The 27,750-nt window shown below is 37.6% G+C and overlaps 4 protein-coding genes across 9 annotated transcripts; 2 read left to right on the top strand and 2 right to left on the bottom strand.

Moving 5' to 3' along the window:
• Positions 1-381: 381 nt before the first annotated feature.
• On the bottom strand, positions 382-2,293 carry LOC114822680 (protease Do-like 9). 2 transcript variants are annotated; one of them, XM_070817330.1, is made up of 5 exons: positions 1,986-2,293; positions 1,591-1,796; positions 1,361-1,456; positions 1,098-1,202; positions 390-981 (listed from the first exon to the last, which is right to left on the bottom strand). In XM_070817330.1, the coding sequence occupies exons 2-5, from the start codon at positions 1,738-1,740 to the stop codon at positions 796-798; spliced, it is 537 nt and encodes a 178-aa protein (XP_070673431.1). In that variant the 5' UTR covers positions 1,741-1,796; positions 1,986-2,293; the 3' UTR covers positions 390-795. The 2 variants fall into 2 exon arrangements, with proteins under 2 accessions (XP_070673430.1, XP_070673431.1); XM_070817329.1 differs by having other exon boundaries at positions 382-981; positions 1,591-2,293.
• Positions 2,294-12,285: 9,992 nt separating this feature from the next.
• LOC103404347 (protein KINESIN LIGHT CHAIN-RELATED 2) lies at positions 12,286-15,936 on the top strand. Its single transcript, XM_008343246.4, has 3 exons — positions 12,286-12,531; positions 13,268-15,203; positions 15,319-15,936. The coding sequence occupies exons 2-3, from the start codon at positions 13,291-13,293 to the stop codon at positions 15,536-15,538; spliced, it is 2,133 nt and encodes a 710-aa protein (XP_008341468.3). The 5' UTR covers positions 12,286-12,531; positions 13,268-13,290; the 3' UTR covers positions 15,539-15,936.
• Positions 15,937-16,496: 560 nt separating this feature from the next.
• Positions 16,497-20,800, bottom strand: LOC103404573 (L-aspartate oxidase 2-a, chloroplastic). Of its 5 annotated transcripts, none has more exons than XM_029097065.2 (9): positions 20,654-20,800; positions 20,418-20,501; positions 19,688-19,842; positions 19,190-19,544; positions 18,848-19,090; positions 18,667-18,723; positions 18,433-18,513; positions 18,199-18,260; positions 16,497-17,849 (listed from the first exon to the last, which is right to left on the bottom strand). In XM_029097065.2, exons 3-9 carry the CDS (start codon positions 19,819-19,821, stop codon positions 16,838-16,840), a joined length of 1,944 nt encoding a protein of 647 aa, XP_028952898.2. In that variant the 5' UTR covers positions 19,822-19,842; positions 20,418-20,501; positions 20,654-20,800; the 3' UTR covers positions 16,497-16,837. The 5 variants fall into 5 exon arrangements, with proteins under 5 accessions (XP_028952898.2, XP_028952896.2, XP_028952897.2 ...); XM_029097063.2 differs by having other exon boundaries at positions 19,688-19,831; positions 20,654-20,792; XM_029097064.2 differs by lacking the exon at positions 20,654-20,800 and having other exon boundaries at positions 19,688-19,831; positions 20,418-20,528.
• Positions 20,801-23,692: 2,892 nt separating this feature from the next.
• LOC103404336 (uncharacterized) lies at positions 23,693-27,569 on the top strand. The gene is made up of 14 exons (XM_008343236.4): positions 23,693-23,957; positions 24,211-24,355; positions 24,445-24,512; positions 24,633-24,686; positions 24,806-24,889; positions 24,979-25,064; positions 25,418-25,498; positions 25,762-25,892; positions 26,058-26,099; positions 26,214-26,290; positions 26,361-26,514; positions 26,595-26,676; positions 26,931-27,003; positions 27,157-27,569. The coding sequence occupies exons 1-14, from the start codon at positions 23,869-23,871 to the stop codon at positions 27,323-27,325; spliced, it is 1,335 nt and encodes a 444-aa protein (XP_008341458.1). The 5' UTR covers positions 23,693-23,868; the 3' UTR covers positions 27,326-27,569.
• Positions 27,570-27,750: the final 181 nt, after the last annotated feature.

Raw genomic sequence — 27,750 nt, 5'->3', positions numbered from 1 at the left:
TGATTACTTGCTGTATCCTCTATGTTATGTTATGTTATGTTATGTGAAACTTATTAGTTGAATTGGTTTTGGTTGGCATGTTTTTGAAATATTTGATTGGTTGCTTTAATCATTAGACGTCACAAGAAGATAAAAAATTTATTAAATGACATTATTATTTATCATATCGGCTCGAGCAAAATATTGTACAAAATGTCAAATTGTCACATAAGCTATCAACTATCATTTTGATGTTTAAAATTTGACATCTCCTTTAGAGATGCTCTAAGCATGGGACAATTTATAGCCACAATTTCAAATTTGTTTATGATTCTGATTAAGAAAGAGCTAGGTAGTTCCTGGGATTGATATATGGAAGAATATATGAAGGAATAATATGGCTGAATATTTCGTATGTATTGAAGAGAGGGTAAGTAGCCCATATATATACAAATACAAATAGAAAAGTCAAATCCCGATTCTAATCCTATAAAGCCGTGATCCACAATACATGGAATAGCCTTTCCTACTTTAGAAAAATACAATATTATACATTAATTACAATATATTCTTAATACTCCCCCTCAAGTTGGAGAGTGAAGATTACGAACGCCCAACTTGTCTCGCAACTTCACAAATTGATCCTTCCCTAAAGCCTTTGTAAAAATATCAGCTAACTGGAGGAGTGTAGGCACATACATAGAACGAATTATACCAGCTTGTAATTTTTCTCGAACAATATGGCAATCTATCTCAATATGCTTGGTACGATCGTGAAAAACAGGATTTGCTGCCATGTACAAAGCTGCTTGATTATCACAAAATAATGAAGCGGGAGTCCTCTACTTTCTCTAAGATTGTATCTCTAAGGTCATTGGCCATAGAATGTACTTCCTCTAAAGTATTCTCTTTAGTCTTAAGATCATCAGACATGGACGATGATATGCAATGTGTCGTGAGGAGCGTCGCTGCCTTGGCAGTTTTTGTTTGCAGAACAACCATCTGTGCGTGAAGTATGCAATTCACAATTCAGCCAAACAAAGAAAAATGCATAGCATGCATGCATGCATATATCCATGTATTTGTGTGTGCCTGAGACAAAGAAACAAAAAAAGAACCTGATTGTATTCGAGGCCGAACTTAAGGTACTCGTCATCACAATTCTCAACCATGCTGGCCAAGTTCTTCAGATTCTTCACAGGCATACCATTGAAAGTAAGAACCTGCACATAAAGCAGAATAATTTACACAAGTGTATCAGATGTTAATGTCAGCAACAAGTACCTAGCACAATTTGAGCAATGTCAACCATAAAACCAGGGTAACAAGAAACTATACTAATATCCAAAAGCATGAGAAAGATAGAATGCGAGATATAAACCTGAGAAACAACAACGAGCTGTTCGTCAATAGACTGTGCCATTGCATGTAAATGCTTGTCCAACAGTTTGGTTGGAACGTCAAATATATTTCCAAACTGGAAATAAGAAAAAACCAAGGTTAAGATCTAGCAACATAGTTTTTATCTAATATGTTCGTTTTACAATTAAACCTGGATACATTTGGCAGAAATTATTGAAGGCATGGTTAAAGTTGAAAGCAAGGGCACACCTCGGAACGCAGATATGGAAGGGATACAGCTGTGAAAACAAAAGGAGGTTTTCCCTCAATGTGCGACGGGATGAGTTCCTTGTGTTTTGCAAGTTTAACGTTGAACTCAAGTGTCTCAAAGTTCGGAAGAACTTTTACTAGAGCATGCATTGTCACCTATGTATTTTTGAAAGACAAGGTAACTGAAACCTATGCGCTCTCCATGCCTGAATGGAAATAAAAAAAAATTACAAAAATTAGTGTTATATCAAGAAGCTTATGGAACACTTCATCTGGGAATGTTCAAATGCCACTCTTCTATAAATAATCACCAACACACGCGTGAACGCAAAATCGACTAGAAAAGAGAACAGCTGCTTTCAAAACCACACAAAGAGAGAGTAATGCTTTCTTACATGGAAATTTGAAGGAAACTGTGTTCATGACTCAACCATCTGGATTCATTAATCAAGATCACCCCAATCATGTCTGCCATTTAAAGAAGTCTCTCTATGGATTGAAACAGGCTCCAAGAGCTTGGTTTGAGAAGCTACAGTCTACATTAATTTCTATCGGATTTCAAGCCTCTCAATCAGATCACAGTTTATTTGTCATTCACAAACTAGTTCTAGTTCTAGTTCTAGTTCTTGTCTATGTGGATGATATACTTGTGACTGGACCTTCTTCAATTGCTTGTAGTGATGTGATATCTCAGTTAAGTGTTCAATTTCCTGTCAAAGACTTAGGAGATCTTCATTACTTTCTTGGGTTAGAAGTACAAAGGTCTTCTGTAGGAATTTTTATTCATCAGTCTAAATATGTATTAGACTTGCTTAAAAGGACAAAAATGGATGGAGCAAAGCCATGTGTTACTCCTCTAGGTTCTGCCAAACTTGACAACACTGGTGCATTGCTTGAAGATCCTGCATAATATATAACAATTGTTAGGGCTCTTCAATATCTTACTTGGACAATGCCTGATATTTCATTTGTTGTTAACCTTGTCTGTCAATTCATGCATTCTCTAAGAGATCAACATCTTCAAGCTGTAAAACGGATACTGCGATATCTCAAAGGTTCTTTTGGTCATGGTTTATGGTTTCCAAAGGTTTCATCCTCTCTTACATTCAACCTTTTCTGATGCTGACTAGGCCGGTTGCTCTTGGGATGGACGATCAACTGGGGGTCTTTGTGTCTTTATTGGCCCTTTACTCATTAGCTGGAGTGCAAAGAAGCAACACATTGTTGCCCGTTCATCCACAGAAGCTAAATATAGGTCTTTAGCTCATACAACCACAAAAATCACTTGGATATGTCAATTGTTTACTGATATTGGTTTTTAGTTATCTGTTTTACCTCAAATTTGGTGTGACAACATCTCTACAATTGGTTTAGCCTCAAATCCTGTCTTCCATGCTCGGACCAAACATGTCGAAATTGACTACCATTATATTAGGGAGCTTGTTCTTGCCAAGCTTCTCACAGTTCAATTTGTATGTAGTCAAGATCAGCTCATTGACATCCACACCAAATCACTTTCTCGACAACGGTTTCTTGATCTGATATCCAAGCTTTCACTTCAACCTTCTCTGTTTAGCTTGAAGGGGTGTGAAGAGAATAATAGAGGGTCAAAAGTTAGTGTTAGTTAGAGTTACTGTAGTAATAATTCTTTTACCTTTCTTTTGTGGTAACTTCAGTTAGGTGTTGTTATATATACTCTATAAAATTATTATCTTGAGTTAATGAGAAAAATTTCATTTCCTCAATAGGTGCTTATTGTTGACATTAACATTGGATACGAGTACATTGTGAACACTCAGGTTAGAGATATGTTACACTACGATGATGTGATGAAATTTTTGAACTTCCACTTTAACATACTCATTCAAAGCATTTGGTTTCCGTGTAGGTTCTTGCTTTCAATGGTAAGCCTGTGAAAATCTGAAGCGTCTGGTTAGCATGGTGGAGAATTGTGACGACAAGTACCTAAAGTTTGATCTAGAATACAATCAGGTTTCTCTCTCTCTCTCTGCACAGGCTTTGTACTTTTCGTTTGGTGGCTGAATCGCTTAGCTCTCTGTGCAGATGGTTGTACTACAAACAAAAACCGCCAAGGCGGCAACTCTAGGATTAGTCTGCCATTTCTGTCATAATCAGCTTCTCGAGGTATCTGCAGACGTTCGACCGCGTGATAACGAGGACTTCCCTATGTTTTTGTATTCATATTAGCCAGTTCTTGTTACAGAGCAGAAGAAAGCAGCGAGGAATTGAAGTTCGGTTTTTCCTAGGATTAGTTAGCATCATCCTTTCTGAGTTTTGTCAGTTTTAGTACCAGCTAAAAACATGTGAGATGTTCATCATGTAACATTTTTACCGGCTGATTTATTTGAGAATAATACTATACAAGTTGGATGGATTGTACTATAAAATTGAGGGTTGCATTGACGGAAAATTCTACCATACAAAAATGTACGTTATATGATCTCTTATTGTTTACTTAGGAAATGGTTTTGATTTGTGACTAAACGGGTACGCTCGGGAGGTGCCGATCCCTATTAAAATTCTTCAAATTCTTGACTTCTCATGTGTTTACTTGGAAATTGATTCCGATTTCCGACCTCTTATGCTTTTTACTAATACATTTGTGAGTTTTATGTTCCAATTTGTTATCGAATGCAAATGCATTTTCTGTATTTGGATAATTAGATTTAAAGGCTCAAAATTTGAATTTCTTTTATTAAACATCCATGCCTTTTAGAATTTTGATCAATGCGCTTTGGTACATTAGGCCACATAAGTATTTTTTATCTTTTAAATTAAAAATAATAATTGTATTTTTTAAATTAAAATTTTACATATTGGTTTCTAAATTTTGTTGCAATCATGTTAGATGTCACATCCTGACCCGGGATCCACCACATTCAGGGCCCGCTCCACCACCGTAGCACGATATTGTCCGCTTTGGATCCCGACTACGCCCTCACGGTTTTGTTTCTTGGAACTCACACGAGAACTTCCCAATGGGTCACCCATCATGGGAGTGCTCTCGCGCGTTACTCGCTTAAATTTGGAGTTCCAATGGAACCCGAAGCTAGCGAGCTCCCAAAATGCCTCGTGTTAGGTAGGGATGGGAATATATACATATAAGGATCACTCCCCTGGGCGATGTAGGATCTTATAATTCACCCCCCTTAGGGGCCCGACATTCTCGTCGGCACACCACGGCCAGGGTTAGGCTTTGATACCAAATTGTCACATCCCGACCCGGGATCCACCACATACAGGGCCCGCTCCACCACCATAGCACGATATTGTCCGCTTTGGGCCTCGACTACGCCCTCACGGTTTTATTTCTGGGAACTCACACGAGAACTTCCCAGTGGGTCACCCATCATGAGAGTGCTCTCACGCGCTACTCGCTTAACTTCGGAGTTCAAATGGAACCCGAAACCAGTGAGCTCCCAAAATGCCTCGTGCTAGGTATGAATGAGAATATACATATAATGATCACCCCCTTAGGCGATGTGGGATCTTACATTAGATTAGGAATGCGATTGTGTAAATCCTAATATATCTAGAGATATCTTTGAATATTTAATATCCTATTAGTTGTAATCCTAAAAAAGTAAGGAATTAGCATTCCCTACTACTATAAATAAAGGCACAATAGGATGAAATAGAACACACCTTACAATTACACTTATCTCTCTTCTCTCTCTATGCCGCACCCCATCTCTCTCTAGCTTCTATAATTGTTCAGTAAATTATGCCTACATCAAATTTGTCCTTTTAATTAGAGAAATTTTTTTTTATCCGGCCATTTTTTTTATTCATGTGTTTTAGGAGTTGTAGACTCTTTTTTAGGAGATAATTTTGGTTTTTTCGCTCAACATATTTATCCAATTATCTCTTTTAATTTTTGTTTTGGTTCAAAACTTTTTTTTATCCTAAAATTGAAAAAAATAATTGGAATGATGGACGCTTAGATTTTTTTCTTTGTTTATTATTTAGTATACTTTTTGTTAGATAATTATTTTGTATACATTTGAATTTGTAAATATTGTTGATTAGTGATAATGGTACGTTTATTGTTGGTTATCATATATTGGTTTTGTATTGATTGGTACGTTTATTTTTAATTTTTAGGTGTACATATCATTGATTGGTACGTTTAATTTTAGCTTTTGGTACGTTTAGTTTTAGCTTTCGGTACGTTTAGTTTTGTTCTCGTTGATTTATAGGTTTTTTTTCACGATTTTGTTATGATTGTTTTTGTATACATTATGGATTGTACCATTTAGTATCATATGGGTACGATTAATATTATACATATCGTTGATTGGTACATTTACTTTTGTTGTTCAACGTTGTTTACTAGTACGTTTATTCCCGGTTTTAATAGGTTTGTATTCATACATATATTTTTTATTGGTACGTTTGTATTATTCTCGATGTTATTTTCTTATATGAATTACTACAAATATCTTAAATGGTATTTTATTTCTTCATTGAAAGGAAAATAAAAATCAAACGGCACGGTATTTTATTCCTTAATAAATTGTATATAATCATTTTTTTTGTATAATTATCTTTAGAGGGAATCAAAGGAGCTAGATTGTAGGAAATTTGTTTCAATATCTCTGGATTTTTTCCTGACGTGAAGAATTTAGGCAGTGGTAAGATTTGTAATTTTGGTACAAATAAAGGATAGTTATGATAGATGAGACTCTAAATTTAGGCAGTAGTAAGATCTGTAATTTTGGTACAAATAAAGGATAGTTATGATCAAGGTCTAAAATATCAATGATATCGGAAATATCGGTAGTCAAAAAATACGGAAATTTCGATGGAAATATCGGGATATTATCGATATCGATAAAAATTAAATAAAAACAACGGAAATTGTAAGAAAAACTTGAAAAAAATTTATTAAAACTTTGCAAGATGTTTATTTAGTCAATTATCTATTAATTTATCATAAAAAATTGGAAGGAAATGCATTGCATGATGAATTTAACTGATTTAAGTTGATTATATAGCGAGCTGACAAACATTGTGAGTGTAGAAAATATGGAGTAATTAATGAAAGAAGCTTAAACACACCATAATCATCTATATATAATGAATTAGAACAATATTTTACACTTTGTACATTGCATGATAAGATACATGAGTGACTTAGTACCACATAGAGTTCCTATCAAGGTCTAAAATATCGATGATATCGGAAATATCGTAGTCCAAAAACACGAAAATTTCGATGGAAATATCATGATAATATCGATAGTTTAGACCTTGGTTATGATAGATGAGACTGCAAATTTGTAGGAAAAAATGTTTAATTAAATGTCCAAAACCAACAAATGTTTAGTCTATAGAGTTGAAAACTCAAACACTTATATCAAAACGCCCATTTTCCAATTCACAACTTCTTGCGTCCCATGTAAACATACTTCGAATGTGTTTTTCACTTCAACCAATCCACCCAAACTCAAATCAACCCATCTTTTCTTTTAAGACTGTTTTACATTACTCTAATATAAGTGAATTTTAACTCAAATACATAAGAAGCACGTCGGCTCTGGGCAATGCGAAATCAACCCACCTTGACTAGACTAATAATAATAAATGTTAATGGGACTTTCTCAAAAATAGGCTCTATGTCACGTTATATTTTAACGTCAATTCGCGTGCCAACATATAAAACATTGTGCTAAAGAAGGCGGCAAACAGTCTATGGAGAGTCTCTTTCTTTAGAGAGTCCCCTTAGCATTCCTCTTAATAACAAGGTTTTAAAAAACGCTAGGCGCTACTCGGGCGGTGGGCCTAGCGCCTAGGCGGTTAGACGGGCGCCTAGGCGGCCTAGGCGAATTTATTTAAATTTATTATATATCTTGTAAATAAGTGTCTATTTACACTTAAAAAAAAACTATACTTCTATGAATAATAAAAGAAAGATAAAATGCAAAAATAAAAGTAAGAGAATACACAAAGTATATACATCCAAAAAGACCCTGTATGTTTAGTTATTTACAAAGAAAACCCTAACCTAAAGATGATAAAAGATTCGACAACCATCTCCTAAATATTTTGTTTAATTTGTTATATATTCTTAATCCATTGTTTATTAAAAAGTAAGGTTTTTTCTTTACACTCCCATCTCACGACAAAAGGTGTTTGTAAGGTTTAGGCCCACCTCACGACACGTCATCAGAAAACACCAAATATTGTCTTGTCCTCTACTGGCTTCCTCTACTTTCTTCTCACCTACCAATCCATTACGCTCCCATCGGCAGAGGAAATTTTTCAGTATGGGCGATACATTTGTGAGTTTTATGTTCCAAATCGTTATCGAATGCAAATGCATTCTCCTGATTTTTCCAATTCACAACTTCTTGCGTCCCATGTAAACATACTTCGAATGCGTTTTTTCGTTTCAACCAATCCACCCAAACTGAAATCAACCCATGTAAATACGTATGAAAGTCAAACACCAGATGTCTGATCGATCATTGACGTCTATCTGCCAACTAGAAATCTTCGATATGATTGTTTGTGGCTGGAGAATTCACTTACATTGCATAAGTGGTATAGCGTATTTTCCAACAATGTAAAAGTAAAGAACTCATCCTGTAATCTCACTTCGTGGAAATTTGGTCCACTTTATTTGATGCGGCAAATGACGGTGATAGGAATCGGTGAAATAACATTTGATACACTTTTGTAAATTATTCTGCTTTATGTGCAGGTTCATACTTTCAATGATATGCCTGTGGATAATCTGAAGAGCTTGGCCAGCATGGTTGAGAATTGTGATGACGAGTACCTTAAGTTCCGCCTCGAATACAATCAGGTCATTTTTTTGTTTCTTTGTCTCATGCACACATAAATACATGGATATATGCATGCATGCTATGCATTTTTTCTTTGGTTGGCTGAATTGTGAATTGCATACTTCCCGCACAGTTGGTTGTTCTGCATACAGAACATGCCAAGGCAGCGACGCTGGATATCCTCACAACATTGCATATCATTGTCCATGTCTGATGATCTTCAATTGAAGTATTCGCTTTATTCTTTAAGATCATCAGACATGGACCGAGTGGTCCCTTTAATATCTTTATTTTAAGGCCCATAACCTGGGCTTTTTTTTCATCTTTCTTGGGCTCTTGTCCTATTTGGCCTTTGGACTTTTTTAAAAAAAAAATTTTATGTACCTAGTTATTTGGGTTTTTTGGTTTTTGGTGCCCCTTCAATTTTGGGCCCTGGACAGTTGCCCCTGTGGCACTGGGCCAGGGCCAGGCCTGCTCTCAACCCATTTGATTTCATTTCAAGAGGATGCTTGGCTATTTCAGGACTTTGAGGCGCCGTTTGGTAGGCTGGATGTGATAGGTTGTGATCAATTAAAATGTACTTGAGTTTCAGTCCGTTGTTTATTGTGTCAAAATGTTAAATGGACAAGACTGAACAAAATGAGTTATGAATCCACAATAGAGTGAGTTATCTAATATATCATTATACATAGGTTACAAGTCCCATCTTACAAGTCTCTGCTGATCCAATCATATTCCTAAAGCCAAATCTCATTTAGCCCACCCAACGAGCTCTGATCTCCACCCCTGTCAAGCTGTCAACCTCTCTCTCTCTCTCTCTCTCTCTCTCTCCCCATTTTCGTTAATGCATAATTAGTTTGTGATTTGGAGGTGGTTAGGTTAGTTGACTAGAGTAGCATGCACATTACCCCTTACATGTTCGAATCCCCGAAGATTAGTTTAGAGTATCGCCAAATTGGTGCATCACCAAAATTCAAAGGCCTACAATGTTCTAGCAAATAACAAATGATGTCCATATTTTATATTTTCATGATTAATTTTTTTGTTCGTTAAGTACTTCTAACAAGCAAGTTAGAAGCCTATACCGACGGAATGTTGTGAGAAAGCAATAACCGTGCTTATTCTTCTAATAAAGAAATTAAACTTTATTTTAGAAAGCGATTAATCCACTACTACTAGTATAGAAGATCCATTAACACGCACGACTACCTATATAACAAGTTGCCTCTAGCTTCTGTCTCACTGCTGACTTTATGAAATTAATTTTTCTTTTCATATACTTTTTATTACGAAAAACTCAAATGTGGGACACATTTTTTTGATTAAAAGACGATATATTTCATACCAAGGCCATAAACTAGGCTAAACAATACAAGGAAAGAGGAGGTCCTCCTCCAGAAGATCACAAATAAACAGAGGAGGATTGCCAAACCAAGTACAATTACTCTCCGGATGGAGAGCAAACCTAGCAATTCTATGAGCTACAAAGTTGGCATCACGACGAACATGGGCAATAGAAAACTTCAACGATCATTTCTATAAAAAGCTTGGCATCTTCTATAATAGGTACAATAGTCGACAAATCAGTAGCAGAATCATTCAACATGGGGCACATAAGTCTAAAGGTCCAAACTACAGGTCGAAGAGAGACACCCACACCACACCAACCTTAGCTAAATAGGGGTAGCTGTTATTGAAGATGAGACAGCTCCCACTTAATTAGTTGAAATCCACTTAATTAATTAAAAACACCTTCTCTTGGTAGTTGATAAACTTGTTTGTTGCTGCATCCTTTTTAGATTCCCTATCTTCGAATTGGTGCCTCACCTGCTAATTCTCTTTCGATAATTAATTGGCCGAGCAAAATCGTAACATCGTTGCCCAATATTTCCTTGAAAATTATACTAATTATCCTGCTAATACAGTGATACGGTATCTTAATCACAAGTCTATTTATTTCATTTATTATATAATTTTTACTATATAGTCATGCGACAATAATTGAATTAAGCTTTTTTTTTTCATTTGCATCGAATTTTAGATTTTTGACCTTCACATCGATACAAGTGTTTTCATTTCACGTATTACACGAATAACCACTTGTTACAACAATACAGATGAACAATAAGTTTATATTTTCCTAACGTCGCATACACAAACTAACTGCATTGTGACACTATTTTTAATAAAGATGAGGTTTATTATTGTATTAGGGATCCACATATATTAGAGTGTTTGTCAACAATGTTATCAGGTTTGTGCATCTAAATACCATTACTCTTGTATTTGATGGTGTAATAAATAGAAAGGAATTAGTAGATGTCCCACACTTACCACCACGACAAGTGGCCCAATGGAAAAGTGCGAACAACAACTCTCTAAAGAAAATAACGAGAGGTCTTGAGTTCAATATTTTGTAAATTGTCAATTTGCTTGATTGTGATCATCGGTAGGATGCAATTTCCAATTAGTTTTCTTCGAACCTGAAAGAAGTGGATAACAGTGGCTCGCCACCAGTTGTTCCCTTTAAAAGAAAACAAAAAAATAGATGTCACCAACCATATCAATCATTTGATCTTTGTCTAAACTTTTGTTCCATGACCGTACTACAAAATAAGATTCTTTCCTTAATTTAAGCGACCAACAGTGTCTTATTTTCCAAATAGCCCCTCCATTGGCCAACAATCTCCCCCTCAATTGGGCCTAGAAAAATATTTTATCCTTCTAATTTTGACTTACTTGGGCCCACAAAGTCCAGTTAGCTCATGGCCCATTCCATCGAGCGGCGAACCAGCTGAATCCAGCTGGACGTGGTCCACGTGGAATCTGGAAAAGCGGGACAATCATTAAGTCGCGGTCCCTTAAAAGCCGGAGGCTTCTTCGCTTTCCCTGCTGCCACGTGGTAAAGTGAGATCAAAGTTCGTAATCCTGTAACAAACCGCGCTGTCATCCGAGCATTTTCCACCGCCTTTCGGCGTTGAAAAGCTCGTTATTCCCGCCAACTTGCGACGTCACAGCGAAAAAAGGCAAAATTAATATATAAAAAAAGAATTAAAAAAGGCGAGTTAATTACATATTTGTCACCTTCAGATTAGTGGTTGTTTCACTTTCATCCTCTGTTTACTTTTTCGTCCCAAATCAGCCACTAAATTTTTTCAAAATGAGATTTAATATTTAGACCACATTGACGTCATTTACGAAATTTGACATGATATTAATAGCTGATATAATTTGATTCAATCGAATTTTGGGTTGGAAAGTGTCATGGTATTTAAAAAATAGCTAAATATTATCATATCAAGTCAGTAAGAATTGAAATAGAAAGATAGTTTTACGAGTCATACAATTTTACTACAGATAAAAAATAAATTAAACGATACCGACTGATTTAGTTTTGTTGAGTCCGTTGTATTTTAACTAAAAAACCAACACCTAGACATAAGTTGTCTGATCGCATACCATAAGATGGATTACACTTTGGTGGTGAAAGCATATGAATTAACGAGTTGTAATTCAGAAAGTGATCATATACGTTTTTTAGTCACTTTTTGTCTTTGTTAAACATGTATCCAAAAATCAGAGACCCATTAGAATGGGGAACAAATCCCCTCATAAGCTTAGGAGGCTGAGCCTCATGAGCAACCTATCCGGACCGTTGAAATTTGATCAAACGACTACAAACAGATGACCTCTCTAAAAGTTATAATAATTGCAGCCGTTGAATCAAGTTTCAATAGTTAATATGGGTTGCTCAGAGGCTTAGCCTCTTAAGCTTAGAAGGGGATCCGTTCCAATTAGAAAGAAATAAAAAAGTTCAAAGGGCCAAAGTAAAAACTTAATAAATTTAAACATAAGAAAATTAGAGGAAGAGAGAGAAAGAGGGGAGTGGGAGAGAGGTCGCCTTCCTCATTGCTTCAACGTTCCAACTTTATGCAACCCCACACCTTGTAAACTAATATATATTCCCAATTCAATTCATTCCATTTTCCAATTACCCAATTTGCCCTCGCTCTTCGTCTCTCTACTGTCTTCTTCTTCTTCTTCTACCCCTCAGGCTGTTACATAGCACCCTGAGAAGAAGAGGCCTTCAAAGTTTCAGACTTTCGCATTAACTCGCATTAATTTTCAGGTAATTAACGACTCATTTATTATTTCTATTTTTTTTTTCGGTATTTGTATTGGGTTTTCTCTGTTTTTAATGGGTTCTGATTGTTTTTGTTTTTGCTTTTATGTATTAAGAACTTCACCATTTGTGGCAATAACCGTAGCTTTTGAATTTCGTTTTCTTCTGATATGATCTTTTGCTTAAGTAAGTAATCTGGAGTTTTTTTAAAAGAACCCAGTTTTTGGATTGGATTTGTTTGTTTGTTTATTTGACTGTTTCTGGGATGGCTGCAAGATAATCACGGTTTAGCATGTCTGTGACTGCTTCAGGAAGAGTTAAAAAACAAGTTCTTCAGACTATGTTTGGTTAAAAAGTGCTTATGGGTCATAGAAGCGCTTTCTGGCAGATGCTTCTTCGAGTTTTATTAAGTGTTTAGTATATTGTACAGCAGCAGTCCCAAACGAGTTGGGCTTGTTTGTGAGTGCTTTCGAATGACTGAAAGTATTTTGGTAAAAATGTTTTTTAACCAATCTTCAGTAAAAACCCAAAAAGTACTTAAAAGTGTTTCTTACACCAGTGCTTTTGAAACTCAAAAACATTTTATTTAATAGCACATTCTGTTCCAAACGAGTCTGTTAAGTGATGATTTAAAGTGCTTTTGTGTCGTAGAAACAATTTTTAGTGCTTCATGGAGAAGCACTTGATTAGTTGATTTAGAGGTTAATTGGTTATCGCCTATTTCCATTCATTCATACTGCAGCACAACTGCACAAGCACAAATCAATGCCCGGACTAGCTATGGATGCTATGAATCGAAACGGCGATGTAGATGAATCAAATGGAGATTATGCGCCTCAAAAGGAAAGCTACAGCCAGCAGGGCTCTCCGAGAAGTACGTTGAGTTCTCGGAGTGGCTCCATCGGTATGGCTATGAATGGCGGGATTGATACCTCTATTGAGCAGTTATATCACAACGTCTGCGAAATGCAGAGCTCGGATCAATCCCCTTCCCGGGCCAGCTTTGGATCGTTCGGTGGGGAATCGAGGATTGATTCCGAACTAAACCATCTTGTCGGATATGCTCGACAGGATTTGGAGATAAGGAAAGAGGTTGTTGTGGAAAACAAGGAGGAGGGTGTTTGTAGTGACTCAACTCCTGAGAAAGCAAATGTATCGGATGATAAACGGTCTCCAACGAAAGTGAAGTCTCCATCTGCGAAAACAAGTCCGAAGAGCAAATCTCCTGATGAGAAGCCTCCGCATCCGAGAAAAGGCAATGCACTATTGTCGAAGAACAAGCTGAGGAGTTTTGTTTTACGCGGCAGCGTGAGGTTTCAGAATGGAGTCGATGATCATCCTCCTGAAGCCGTGTTGGATAACCCTGATCTCGGGCCATATTTGCTCAAGCAAACAAGGGAAATGATTGCTTCGGGCGAAAACCCCAAGAAAGCGCTTGAGTTATCTCTCCGTGCAGTGAAAGCGTTCGAGAAATGCACTGGTGAGAAGCCTAATTTGGAGTTCGTTATGTGTTTGCATGTTTTGGCAGCAATCTATTGCAGCTTAGAGAAGTACAATGAGGCAATTCCAGTCCTCGAGCGTGCCATTGATATTCCGGCGATAGAGGATGGTGATAACTATGCACTAGCAAAGTTTGCAGGGTGCATGCAATTAGGTGACATTTATGCAATGACCGGTCAGATTGAGAATTCAATTTTGTTCTATACAGCAGGTATGGAAATTCAAAGGCAAGTCTTGGGAGAAAAGGACCCGCGATTGGGTGAGACGTGTCGTTATGTAGCTGAGGCACATGTGCAAGCATTGCAATTCGACGATGCTGAGAAGCTCTGTCAGATGGCTCTTGAAATCCACAGGGAAAATGGTTCTGCTTCGCTTGAGGAAGCGGCAGATAGAAGACTCATGGGACTGATCTGTGACTCAAAAGGGGATTTCGAAGCTGCTCTTGAGCACTATGTTTTAGCAAGCATGTCAATGTCTGCCAATGATATGGAAGCGGATGCAGCATCAATCGATTGTAGCATTGGAGACGCGTATCTATCTTTGGCAAGGTATGATGAGGCGGTGTTTTCTTACCAGAAAGCACTTACTGTGTTCAAGACAACGAAAGGAGAGACACATCCGACAGTAGCTTCTGTTTACGTTCGTTTAGCTGACTTGTACAACAAGATAGGAAGGTTTAAGGAGTCCAAATCATACTGCGAAAATGCACATCGAATTTATGGGAAACCTAATCCTGGAATCCCCTCAGAAGAGATTGCCGGTGGTCTCATTGATGTTGCTGCAATCTATCAATCCATGAATGATCTGGAACAAGCCCTGAAGTTGCTCAAGAAGGCTTTGAAAATCTTCGGCAATGCTCCGGGCCACCAGAGCACAACTGCAGGAATTGAGGCTCAGATGGGGGTAATGTACTATATGATGGGAAATTACACTGACTCATACAACACATTCAAGAGTTCCATAACAAAGTTCCGCGCCACGGGAGAAAAGAAATCGGCATTGTTTGGGATTGCACTGAACCAAATGGGGTTGGCCTGCGTTCAGCGGTTTTCGATCAACGAGGCTGCAGACTTGTTTGAAGAAGCCAGGAACATCTTGGAGAAGGAGTATGGACCTTATCACCCTGACACATTGGGGGTTTACAGTAATTTAGCTGGCACATATGATGCAATGGGCAGGTAATATGTTCTTCCTTGTTTTGGCATTCGTTATTCTCGTTCTATCTCAGATTAGATTAGAATATCGCTCGAAAAAGTATTTAGCATGCCCTTTGTATTTTCGTGACGAACACAGGTTGGATGCCGCCATCGAGATTCTGGAGTATGTTGTTGGCATGAGAGAGGACAAGCTTGGAACAGCAAATCCGGATGTGGCGGACGAGAAGCGGAGGTTGGCGGAGTTGTTGAAAGAAGCCGGCAGGGCTAGGAACCGGAAACCCAGATCGCTGGAGACACTTCTCGACACCAGCAAACCCCCACAGATCATAAAACACGACATCATCGAGGTATTGTGATGGAATGAAGTATGTAGGATCATATGTAAAGATTTTTAGGTGGTGGATGGAAAGTCAAAAGGAAAAAAGAGTAAATAAAGAGAAAAATAGAAGGGGTTTTTGGTATGAATTTTTTGTGCAAATATTTGTTGAAGTGTTACAGAAAAATAGAAGAAGAAAAAAAAAGAGACAAGGTTTGGTGATTTATTGAATTGTATTTTTCCACGTGAAGGCTTGGTGCAAAATCGAACGCAGCGGCGTTCTAGGATTCATACAGCTGACTTCACTTAGTGGGATAAAGCTTTGTTGTATCTTAGACGTGAGAAATTTCTTTGTCAGATTCTTCATTGTTAAATGTATTTGTTCGAAAATGTCAATGTCAAATACTCAGTAAAGAATTGGTGGAGTATCATTTTCCATTTTTGTTGCACCAAAATGCCTGTTAGCGGAGCATCGTTTTCTTCTGTAGGGTCCATTCCGAATTGTATTTTAATGATCCGAACTGTTTAGGTTCTAAAACTTTACTTAGAAGTCAAAAGCTTTTCACAGTAGATGGGCAGCAATTGTCGTTGAGGTGGGAATACGAACATCCGAAGATATTTGCAGGGCTCAAAAGCACTTCTGGCTCAAAGCTTCCTAGTGTACAAACAAGCTAAACGGTTTTCGATTGTGCTCATGCATGCTTGGAACTCGTGACAAGCGTGCGTGATTGAAACCGGGGTACACATGTTCATAAAAAATCGAAGTTACCTTGATCTTTTGCAGGGGAATTTGGGAAATGAGAGCGTATTTAGCTGAGTACACATCAACATACACAGTGCTTAAGCTGCCGGTTGAACTCCTGAGCTACTGCATTGAGAGGGTTCACGCAAGCGCTCTTGTCCAGATTACCAGGCTTCGATTTGTGCAAATAGCACTATAAGGCAAGCGTCCGCGAGGGGAAGAAGTTCAGAGGAAAAAATGGACACTGGGAAAAAAATTGAGACAAAAAGTTAACTTTCTCAGCTGAATGCTGATTGCAGTTGATATAATTTACATTTTGCACTGTTCGTCGATCAGCAAATACAAATTAAATTTGAAATGTAAACTGTTTCATTAATATTTTGATGAAATTTTCTTTCTTTTATTTGAAACAAAGAACCCTACGTATACAAGGTAAAAAGGAATCAGAAACCGAAAATTATAAAGGTGCAACCTGGTGCGGCTTACACCAGAAGCTGCTCGAATTTCAGATGCTTCAATCCTACCAAATCGATTTGGAAGGGAAGCTAAAACTTGAGAACCCTATGATTTCAACAGATGGCCGAAAAAGTGCACTTTCTAGCACAATGGCAGCTTCTGTAGCTGACGCGAACTCCATGAACTTCGCATGGATGCACAAGGGAATATAACTGTTGGAAGCCTCTTACTTTCCTCAAGATCAGGAAAATCGATGGTGTAGTGAAGTCCGCGGCTCTCATGCCTAGCAAGGGCGCTGCTCACCACCAGTTTTGCACAACAGAAGAAGTTTCTCATTTCGCAAGTCTCAAGCCCCACCATCGTCGGTTCCCATCCCATCTGAAATAAGTAGTCTTCCCACTTATCCTCAAGATCACAAATCTTTTGCTTTGCTGTTTCAAGCCTCGTTGTAGAACGTACAATTCCAACATATTTCCACATGATCGATTGCACTTCTTTTCTTACTTCCCTTGTCATTGACAAAATTTTTTCGATGGCATTGCTCTCGAGTGAGACAGGCACGACTGGTCTGGCCCACCAATCTGAAGCACTGAAGTCCAGGCTAGAGCACTTCATGTGTTTAATTGAGGGCTGGACTGCTCTTCGTGCGAAAACTAGTGCTTCAAGCAATGAGTTACTAGCAAGACGGTTGGCTCCATGCAAACCTGTGCAAGCAACTTCGCCTGCCACGTACAGGCCCTGCACATTTGTCTCTCCCTGGAGTCCAGCACGGACTCCCCCACACATATAGTGAGCAGCAGGAACAACGGGAATTGGCTGGCAAGTTATGTCCAAGCCGTACTTAAGGCACTCGGCTGCTATGTTGGGGAAGTGTGAGAGGATTTTTTCTCTGGGCTTGTGACTTATATCAAGTAGCACATACTTCTCATTTCGCTTTTTAAGCTGGTCGTCTATGCCTCTGGCCACCACATCCCTCGGAGCAAGTTCTGCTCGTTCATCATAGAGTGGCATAAACCTTTCCATGTCTAGATTGTACAGGATGGCTCCATCACCTCTGACAGCTTCAGTGATGAGAAATGCATTTTCTCGAGCCTTGGATGGTTGGATGGGAAGGCCTTCATCGGCTAATGCCGTTGGATGGAACTGAACAAATCTGTAGAGAAAACCATAAACAGGTGTGAGCTATCAATTTCAAAAGCTATAACATAACACTTAACAACCGTGTAGCTTAACATTGCTTGTAAGATCATTCCACATTTAAATTTCCAGTCTGGGCGACAGCATAGTAGTATACGTTTAATCAGTTGTAGAAGAAAACATTGTCAACTGAAATGCTGTGAAACCAAGGCGTAAAGGTCTTATTCAAATCTTCGAAATGACCTTTTGATTGACTCACATGATCATTGTACCCATATTAGTACTACTCATTTGATTACTCAACATTTCAAGCAATAAAGTATTCTCCCAAAAAAATTCAAAATAATGATATATGTTTTACTTACTCCATGTTGGATATCACAGCTTGAGCTCGATGGGCCATCGCAATTCCATCCCCTGTGGCTACCTACATGAAATAATCAAGAACAATCAGACCGAGTGTTATGCTTATTATGATAAAAGAGGTCATAACTCTCTGACCATAATTTTCTGTCTCTTAATACTTAAATAAGGAATTGCATCTTATTCTACTATATAAGGGAAACAACAATTACAGGGCACTTCAAAACATGAAGTACCGGAGGATTTGTAGTTGTCGGATAGATTTGTCCAGCCCCACCTGACGCAAGTAAAGTCACCTTTGAGATAAACCGTATCACCTGAAAATACAAAATAAGGAGTTAGAATTTCAAATATGAAATATGTTTCCATTAGCGAACAAGGCAAGGAAGATGATGATGATTTTATAGATTTTTTTTAGCAAACTATTGCCCTATAAAACTTAAAGAGAAGATGTGGTGAATTGTAATCACCTCTTGTGTTTCTGTATTTAAAGTGTCAACTCCAAGACAAACTGTATCGGAACCATCCTGCATTGCCAGAAATCAATTTTCTGTTAGCAAAAAAGGGAAAAGCATTCACACAATTCCATCAATCAGTTTAACCAATATCTGATCATACTTTCATAACACAAAACATTACGAAACAGTAAACCTGGCAAGTTAGCAAATCTATCGCAAGATGGTGTTCAAACATGAAGATATTAGGATCCTTAAGAGCTGCCTTCAACAGAGCCCGTTCAATCTCCCTTCCAGTCATATCAGCAGCATGAACAATCCTGCGATGAGAGTGACCTCCCTCTCTTGCTAGGTGTAAGTTTCCATCCTCCCCATGATCAAAGGATGCCCCCATTGCAATCAGTTCTCTAATTCTTTCGGGTCCTTCAGTACAGACAACCTGGACAATATATCAAACATTAGGAAAAGCATGAACAAATACACACATACCTATTCGCAGCAATAAATTATTATCTGAAACTTATAGTTCTTTACATACTCTGACAGTCTCCTCGTCGCAGAGATAAGCACCTGCCACAATGGTGTCCTGCATATGACTCTCTACAGAATCCGATTGGGAAAGAACAGCACTAACACCACCTTGAGCATAGTTTGTATTGCTCTCATGAGGTTCAGCTTTGGTAATCACAGCAACGGATCCATGTTTTGCCACTTCAAGGGCATAGCGGAGCCCAGCAACTCCACTACCAATAACAGCAAAATCAAAAAACTTAGTGGAACCATCTCTCAAGCTTGATGAAGTGATTGTTCTTAAGGTCTTTGAGTTCTCAGTGATTGGTGATTGGGAAAAGTTACATCTTTGGATCTGCAAGAACTTTGATACCCCGTGTGACCTGGAAAATTGTGGAAAAATGTGTAAGCATGGCATTAGACAACCAAAATCTAGATGGCAGAATAGCAGTTCCAACAACTTCAAAGTGAAGCAAAGGACTCATATAAATAGATTATAAACAGTATCAAGGCAGTAACCGGATACCATGGAAGGTCTTTCCGTATGCATCCACTAAATGTAACATTGGAAATCCAAGAAGTCCTTCTACAACCTTGTCCCTTGATGTCCCTCACTCTACAATGGAGTCTACCACTTCCGGCGGGTATACAAGTTGTCATTGCAAACCTCCTGTGGATGTACTAGATTAAGGGATGAAAACCATATTAGCAATCTTAACTAGGAATCTGCATCTTGTTAAAATTAAAGATACAAGAAAAACACACACAACTGATTATTATATATTCTTGAAACTAAGAAAAGGAACGAGGTTTCAATCCCCAAACCCATTGGCAATGGGGAGAATGACCCAACTCCTTATAAGCCCTTGCAAGGCTCCTTAACTTTCCGACGCGGGACAATTCTTTGCATTCTCACAGATTCATCACCAAATATGCAAAAAGGAACACTAGAACACCACCAAGGTGGAAACTTTTTAGATCCCATTTGATATCTACCCAAAAACTAGTAGAAAAACGAGTGCAATAAAAGAGAAGAAACAAAACATATGGATTAAGCATAACTTTTTGAAAACATAAGATTCAATGACCCACCAAAAATCCAAAAAAAAATAAAAAATACAACATATAATAAATACAAAACCCATATTCGGAAACCCAACAAAAAGTTTCAAACTTCTATCGAATTCAAACAAATCCACCAAAAACTGAAGCACCCATTGAGGCATTGAATCAAACAGTTGAGCCTCAAAACTTACATATATTGTTCTTACAAAAACTTCAGACTCCGGCAGACCAAACGTATCTGAATGATGGGCGCTGCTGCCTTTCAATCAATGAACCTAAAATCCCGACGAGGAGAAAAACAGAAATTATATTAATATATTATAGCAAACAGATGGATTCCGACGATACCATTTTTTGGACATATGAATAAAAGTATGCGATTTGCAGATTACGAGGAAGTGAGATGGAAGGGTGGAAGGAATCCTACATTCGACAGACGACTCAGCGGCCAAAGGTGGAAGCTTTTTTTGGTAGCTAGAGAAGCTTCGTGGAACTTGGCGCCATACTTTCCTTATGTGCAGCCATCCCTCTGCCTCTCTCTTTTTCTTTTTCTTTTTAATTTTTTTTTTGTCCTCATATTAACGGTTAGTTTAGTTGATTCTTAGCATACACAATTAATCATTAAGTATTGAAGAATAATTACTCTGGAGTTCCATCTTCAACTTCAATTTAATTGTATTATAGGTTTCGTCACTTAATATTATGGTTTAGTGACATTTTTTTCATTTGCAAGTGAGAGATCTTATATTCAATTCTCGCCAAAGACGAATTTGAACCAAATTACTGCTAGTTCATTGTGAGACCCTCATTTAGTGTAGATAATACCGTTTGTTAAAAAAACAAAAAAAAAACAAATTGTATTGTATGTTTCGACCAAAACTGCAATTAGAAGTTGGGCCAATTTGCTGTGGATTGTTTGAATCTGAGTTCAAATATCGATTCATATAAAAAATTGTCAATTAGAGATTCTTTGATTATGATTTCACTTTATTTATTATGGATAATTTAAATTATAAGTTAAGAATGGACAAGAAAATAAAAGGATCCAAATTCAATTGGACCATATACCATTTCAATGTGCAAGATAAAATGGGAAGCAATGAGGCGTGTGTTTGGAAAAAGAAGAAAAGAGTGGTGGAAATTAATTGGAAAAGTGTTGAGTTTCTAGTTTATTTGTTTTTTATCTACGTGGTACAAATATTACGGGGTTTGCGGTACATGTAGGCAGATAACGGAGCATGTGATAGAAATGCTAATGGAAGTATAAAATTATCACAAAATTCACTTTAGGTGCGAAAGTGGACAAAAAAAAAACTTCAGGTATGAAAGTTGGAATTTCACGATACTTGACGGTAGTAGAGAATTAACTTTTTTTAATTCATAATCAAATACTTAAAATTTGCGAATTTTTTTTTTATCAATAATATATAAGTGAAGAAGAATAATACTAAACTGTAACACTAGATAACTTTACGAGTCAAATTAACCACGTGAAATAGTTACTTCAATTACGTTTTCTTACTTCTCTTATTTTTAACTTCTATGATTCATTCATTCTCTCGTTCTAATTAAGCAAACAAACTATGAGCATCTGGAAATTGTTTCTCGGTAAAAAACTTAGTATTGTCTAATTGTGATGAACTTGCAAGTAAAGGTAGCATGGTGTTATGATCTCGTAGGTAAAGGTATCATATGGTGGTGGTGTCCATTCAAAAGCTGAGGAGGCGGTTGATCAAAAGCTTTGGTCAAAAGGGTGTTTGGGAAAGGAGAGGTTGGAGGAGTCTAGTCATGAGAATTTTGAGCCACTAGAGCATAATCTTGAAAAAAGTGATCATGGATTGGCCACCCAAAGGTCCCAAAAAGTGCAAAATAGCCAATTGGGTGGGTGGGGTCTTCTCATTTGTTTTGATTTTGATGCAAACGAAAACTTATTCCAACTCTTCAATTTGGATATTTAATCCATCACTTAGGAAACAAAGTCAATTTGGAATTGTATTTGTAATGTATATGTGAGTTTAGCCTCTCTCTCGTGACAGCAGCGAATCGTTCTCATTCATCTAAGTTCAAGTTTCTCTTCTTATTTACAAGTTGGAATAACTTTATAATAGAATAATACATTTTCAAAAGTATTTGGCTCTTCAATTAAAATAGTCTTTGAGGTTGTTATAATTTTTCACTTTGATTCCTGACATTGAAAATCGATAGAAATTATTTTTGAACTTGTCCACCGTCAATCATTTTAGTCATTCTCTGAAAGATTTCCGTTTAATGGAAAAACAAGTTGAGGGGTTGATTTGACGAATATATTCTCAATCTAATAGAGATTTTTCACAGAATGAACAAAATAATTGATAGTACAGATACTCAAGGACCAGTGCATCGATTTTCAATCTTAATGACCAAAGTGAGAAATTATGTCAATCTCATAGACCATTTTAACTAAAAGGCGGATAAATGTTCTAATATGAGAGAATTAGTTATGTAGGGTGAGGTTTATTTCTTGTCTATCGAATTATTTCATAAATGGGTTCAAGAAACATGTTCGGAAAACGACTTTCCGGGCGAGACATCTCTATAGTCCACCAGACTCCACACGCGCCTCTTTGAACTATGGAAGCCAAACAAAGAAGGCAGGCGTTGGCACCAGAAAATTCGATAGGGACAAGAACAATTGAGCATGCGATTAGGCCACAATTTTGTTCGTTACAAAATGATTGAAATTACATAGATTGAAATATTAGCATATATCCATAACTAAGATGCTAGCGCAAGACCTAATGTAAAATTGAACGCAATGGTGTTTTATGATTTATACAATCTACTCCATTTAATGATAAAGCTTTTCTAATATAAAGATATGTTATATTTGGGAAAAGTGATTTTTTTTTTTTTAAAGGGGACAACGGGTGGCAAGTCACGGTTATCTACCCCTTTTGGGTCCGGAGAGGCTATGGGAAACTTCAGTCTACCAATGGCCAGGGTCAAGCAGACTCACCAGCTTGGAGTATCAAACCCGGAACCTCCCACATTTCTTGTTTATTAGGGAACCGCAGTTCGCACCCTTACCACTAGGCCACTTGCTGTGGCTTGGGAAAGTGACTTTTCACACACACTTTTTAGCTTCTCACATACCCTTCTTTATTGGCTATCAGATTCAATAAATCAAACAAAATCAACAATCAAGATTATCAGATGTGTGTAAGAAGTTAAAAAGGTAAGCAAATCTCACTTTCCAATATGAGTTTTGTTTTGTTTTATTTAGTTTGGGCCTTAAGGCCTTCATTAGACCCCCAAAAAATGGAGAGAAAGTGAGCATTGGGCTTTCAAGGGACTGGCCCACTTGAGGGTCGACGGTGCCACCTGGACCTACCACGTAATCAGCAGCGTTGAAACGGTCATCGATATTTGGGCCTATGCCTCTGCAGTCCGGAGGGCAGATATACGCGGGCGCGGTTTTATAATTTTTATTTATAATTTCTTATTATTTTTTTTTCGGGCGGTTCCTTAACTTTCGCTCCTCACAAATTAAACAGATTACAAACAGCAATCTCTTCAATTTCTTCTTCTTCTTGATCCATAATTTCAATTCCGTACTCTGAAACCCTAGCATTGTGCCGTCGCCAGCAACCGGAGGAGGCAGAGATGGGAAACTTGCTGGACAAGGAGCCACCGCCGCCGATGGTGCTCGTACCGCCGCTTTTCGACTACCCTCCTCTCGCCGCCCGCACCAGGTTTTGCCCTAACTCCGCCCCTTACGATCCTCTTCGCGTCTCTTTATTTTTCATTCAATTTTTTTGTTTTTGTGAATTCTTGAAAGTTTGAGGTCGTCACTGCTTACTGTGAGTGGAGTGCCACTCTCCTTGCTAAAATTGGCCGGCGTTTGATTATCTGCAGCAATTAAATCGTTGTTGAATGCGTTTATTTGATTTTTTTAGTGATTTTTTTTTTAATTTTGTTTGAATTTTGAGAATAATTTTGATGCAGGATGTTGGAGTCGTCGTATGACTTGTTGTTTGGGAAGCTTGCTTTGAAATGTCTGTTTGACGATTACTTTGAACAAGCTCGGCATTTCAGCACAATGATCATGCTGAAGCCCATCGACGACCCTCACGTCGATTTGGTTGCAACTGTATCCTTCATGATGTTGATTTTTAGAAAGTTGATGGTTTGATGCCAGGGGAAATATTTTCGCTTTTTTTGTTTCCTTAATATGTTTAGGTTGCAGGACCGCTCGATCACAAACCCGAGGAGAATATAATTGGAAATGCATTTTTCCGCTGGCAAAGGTACTTGGAAGTAGTATCAGATTCCCATTGTATTTGTACATGAATTGCATTTTATGGGCGATATCTTGGACATAAATGTGGTATCGAAAACAATATCTTAATATTTTGTTGATTTGTCAGTGATGTTGATGATCCTCACACATTCATGGACCTCTTCGTGTCAAATGCTGATCCGTAAGGACATCTCTCTGAATTAAAAGAGTGTTGTGTTTTGCTTTTGATTTTTTTTGGGTTTTCATGTTCAAAAAGCATGAATATTTATTTACATATTCCCATTTTTTGCTTCACTTCAGGGTTTTGCAGATGAGGGCCTGTGCTTACTACCCTAGATACGGATTGGGAGCGTTTGGAATTTTCCCAATGTTGCTGAAAAAAAGGTGCGTCGTATGGAAAACCTCCTAGTAGAAATAGTTGATTCACATACACATGAAATGTAGAATGTTGACAGAGCTCGTTACTCTTGTAGAATAACTTCTGAAGACTTTGGTGTTATGGGATTGAGATATGGCTCATCAAACTTGTCAGTTGGCGCCACTGTCATGCCCTTCTCCTGTATGTAACCTCAATTTCAGTTCTTTGAGTATTCTTGCTTATGAGTCATACATAACTGATACCTATGTTGTGGTTCTGAAAATTCATTTTTTTTTATCTGTATCATGGCACATCTAGTAATCTTATCTCGTAAGCTATCAACTCTCCCAATATAATCTGGGAAAAAAAAAATTGAAATGTTGCTGGATGAACTCATGTTTGCCTGATCTATAAACTTATATTGTTAGATTGCACTTTTGCATGGTTTGAATATTAGAAGGGAAGAGAACTTTGGAGTTTGTAGAGTCATCATTTCTACCTAAACGTACAAGGTGCATTGAAAACATTTTTAATGTAATTATCCGTTTATGCAGTGAAAGATGATTGTCCAAGAAGGGCATGGTTGGTGAGCAAGATGGGAAGACTAACAGCTGGGGTGCAGTATGAGCCTGAATGTAAGTCACTTAGATGCCTTAACATTGAGGGACTGAATGTAGTTTTTCAGAATTGGATATATGTTTTTACCATGAAGTAGAAGAATTTCACTTGAGAATGTCACCGTATCTGTAGTACAAGATTCTTACAGAACCAATTTCCCTTCTTACTTTCTAGTTTGTAGTTTTTGTGTACATTGGTATGAGCTGTTCTCAAAAATTCAGATGAGGATCTTAGTGCAATTTTATTTCAAGTGATTATCTTGTTGGTTAATTCTTTTTAGATGGGAGTAAAGATACTCAAAAGTACAAAAATTTAAAGAATTGGAGTGCTGCAATTGGTTATGGAGTGGGATCAAGCAGTCCTTTGAGTCCATCATTCAATTTTGGTCTCGAGCTGTCAAGAAGTTCTCAGGTTTGTTTTGTTTAGTTTTAGTTACTTTTGTGAAGTTTAATCAGTTCCAAGTCTCGAGTGTTTACCTGACATTCAATCGTTGCATGGTTTTCTCCCAATGCTGGATGCTTGATAGCATGTTATACAACTCGTTGTGGATCTCAAACATTAATTTTTGTACTGCAGTTCATTGCCTCATTCTATCAACATGTGGTGGTCCAAAGACGGGTATTGTCTATCACTGGTTTGTTATATGCGACAGAATAGATCTTTTAAATTAGTTTTTATCTTTTGATTAACATATACTGTACTAATTAGCTATGAACTGCTTTAACGGAACAGGTGAAAAACCCCCTCGAAGAAAATGAAGTGGTTGGAATTACAAATTATATCGATTTTGGCTTTGAATTGCAGACAAGGTAAATAATTAAATGTATGTAATTTGCAACAAATTTGGTGATAACTGATTATATTATGATGCTATTTTAGGGTTGATGATATCAAATCATCAAGCGATGTACCAGAATCAAATGATGTACCAGAATCAAGCAATGTACCTAAATCGAGCAATGGACCTAATGCCCCAGATTCTACCTTTCAAGTAGCTGCATCTTGGCAAGCAAATAAGAACTTCATGCTGAAGGTAGTGTATCTGATGCAATCTTGTACTTGCAGTATTGGATCATATCAAGTTCATGAAATGCTTATTCTTTATCCATGCAGGGAAAGGTGGGCCCTCTCAGCTCATCGATTGCATTGGCATTTAAATCCTGGTGGAAACCTTCTTTCACATTCAGCGTTTCAGGTATCTCTAATTGGTAGATTTTCATGAGACGCATCAAACTTTAATTGTTATGACCTAATTAGGTCATAAACTTAACTAAATGGCTCATTAAAACACATGCTACATGTGTAACTAGATCCCTTTTGAAATATGAAGGACCATTAAACCTGTATTTCTATCTGCTTTGATTTTGTTAAATCTTGCTTTGCATTTGAATGTGATTGTGTCGAAATATTGGATGAGTACCAAAACGTTGATCCGTTTGTGTTTTGCAGCTACGAGAAATCACGTTGTTGGGGAGACAGGTTATGGTTTTGGCCTTCGCGTGGAGAATCTTAGACAAGCCAGGTTCATTCATTTGTTTTCTGCCTTTCCTTTTTCTTTTCCGCTGTTAGATGAGCTCTCATATTCTAATGCATGCATGCATGGTCAATGGTCATTTCGTCCTAAGGATATATGAACTCGTCTCACACAGAATGCATCGTTTTAACCATTTTGCAGTTATCAAAGAGCCGATCCAAATTTCGTCATGTTGACACCGAATAAGGAGCACCTGGCAGAAGGCATTGTTTGGAAAGTTGGGAAAAGACCGATGCTACAGTCAGATATAAATGCTGGAAATTTCGACGGCATTCCGAAGGAGCTAAGACCCCTGGGGAAAATCTTGTAACCCCTCATCTTTCTGACCTTTTTCCCTTTCAAGAACTGATCAATGCTCAGATGAGCATTCAAAAGCGTCGAGTTTCAAGTTGAAGCTCGTCTGCCTTTTTCGTAGACTAGGCGGCTTTACGTTTTGTTGTCTTTGGGGGGTTATATAAAATAGGAGGTTGTATTCATGCGTCTTGTGAATATGCACTGCCTTTTTTTGGGGACTCCTAGGAGACCAATCTAATCAATTGTTTTTAGTTCCATAACTGCGTTTCGTGTTTACACTAATCATATGTTTAAGTTTATCTTACGTTGTCGGTCTCACGCCCAGATAAAGGAGGGGGGAGGACATAAGGTATTCGACAGCCGGCAATTTGTTTTCACGTCAGATCGTTATGATATGTTATCATATTGGATTTTGAATTCGAGATTCAATCTAATCCGATG

Source organism: Malus domestica, chromosome 17 (assembly GCF_042453785.1).
Source record: "Malus domestica chromosome 17, GDT2T_hap1".
Taxonomy (NCBI): domain Eukaryota; kingdom Viridiplantae; phylum Streptophyta; class Magnoliopsida; order Rosales; family Rosaceae; genus Malus; species Malus domestica.
The sequence above is the reverse complement of the archived record's forward strand: the minus strand, read 5'-3'. Positions and strand labels throughout refer to the sequence as shown.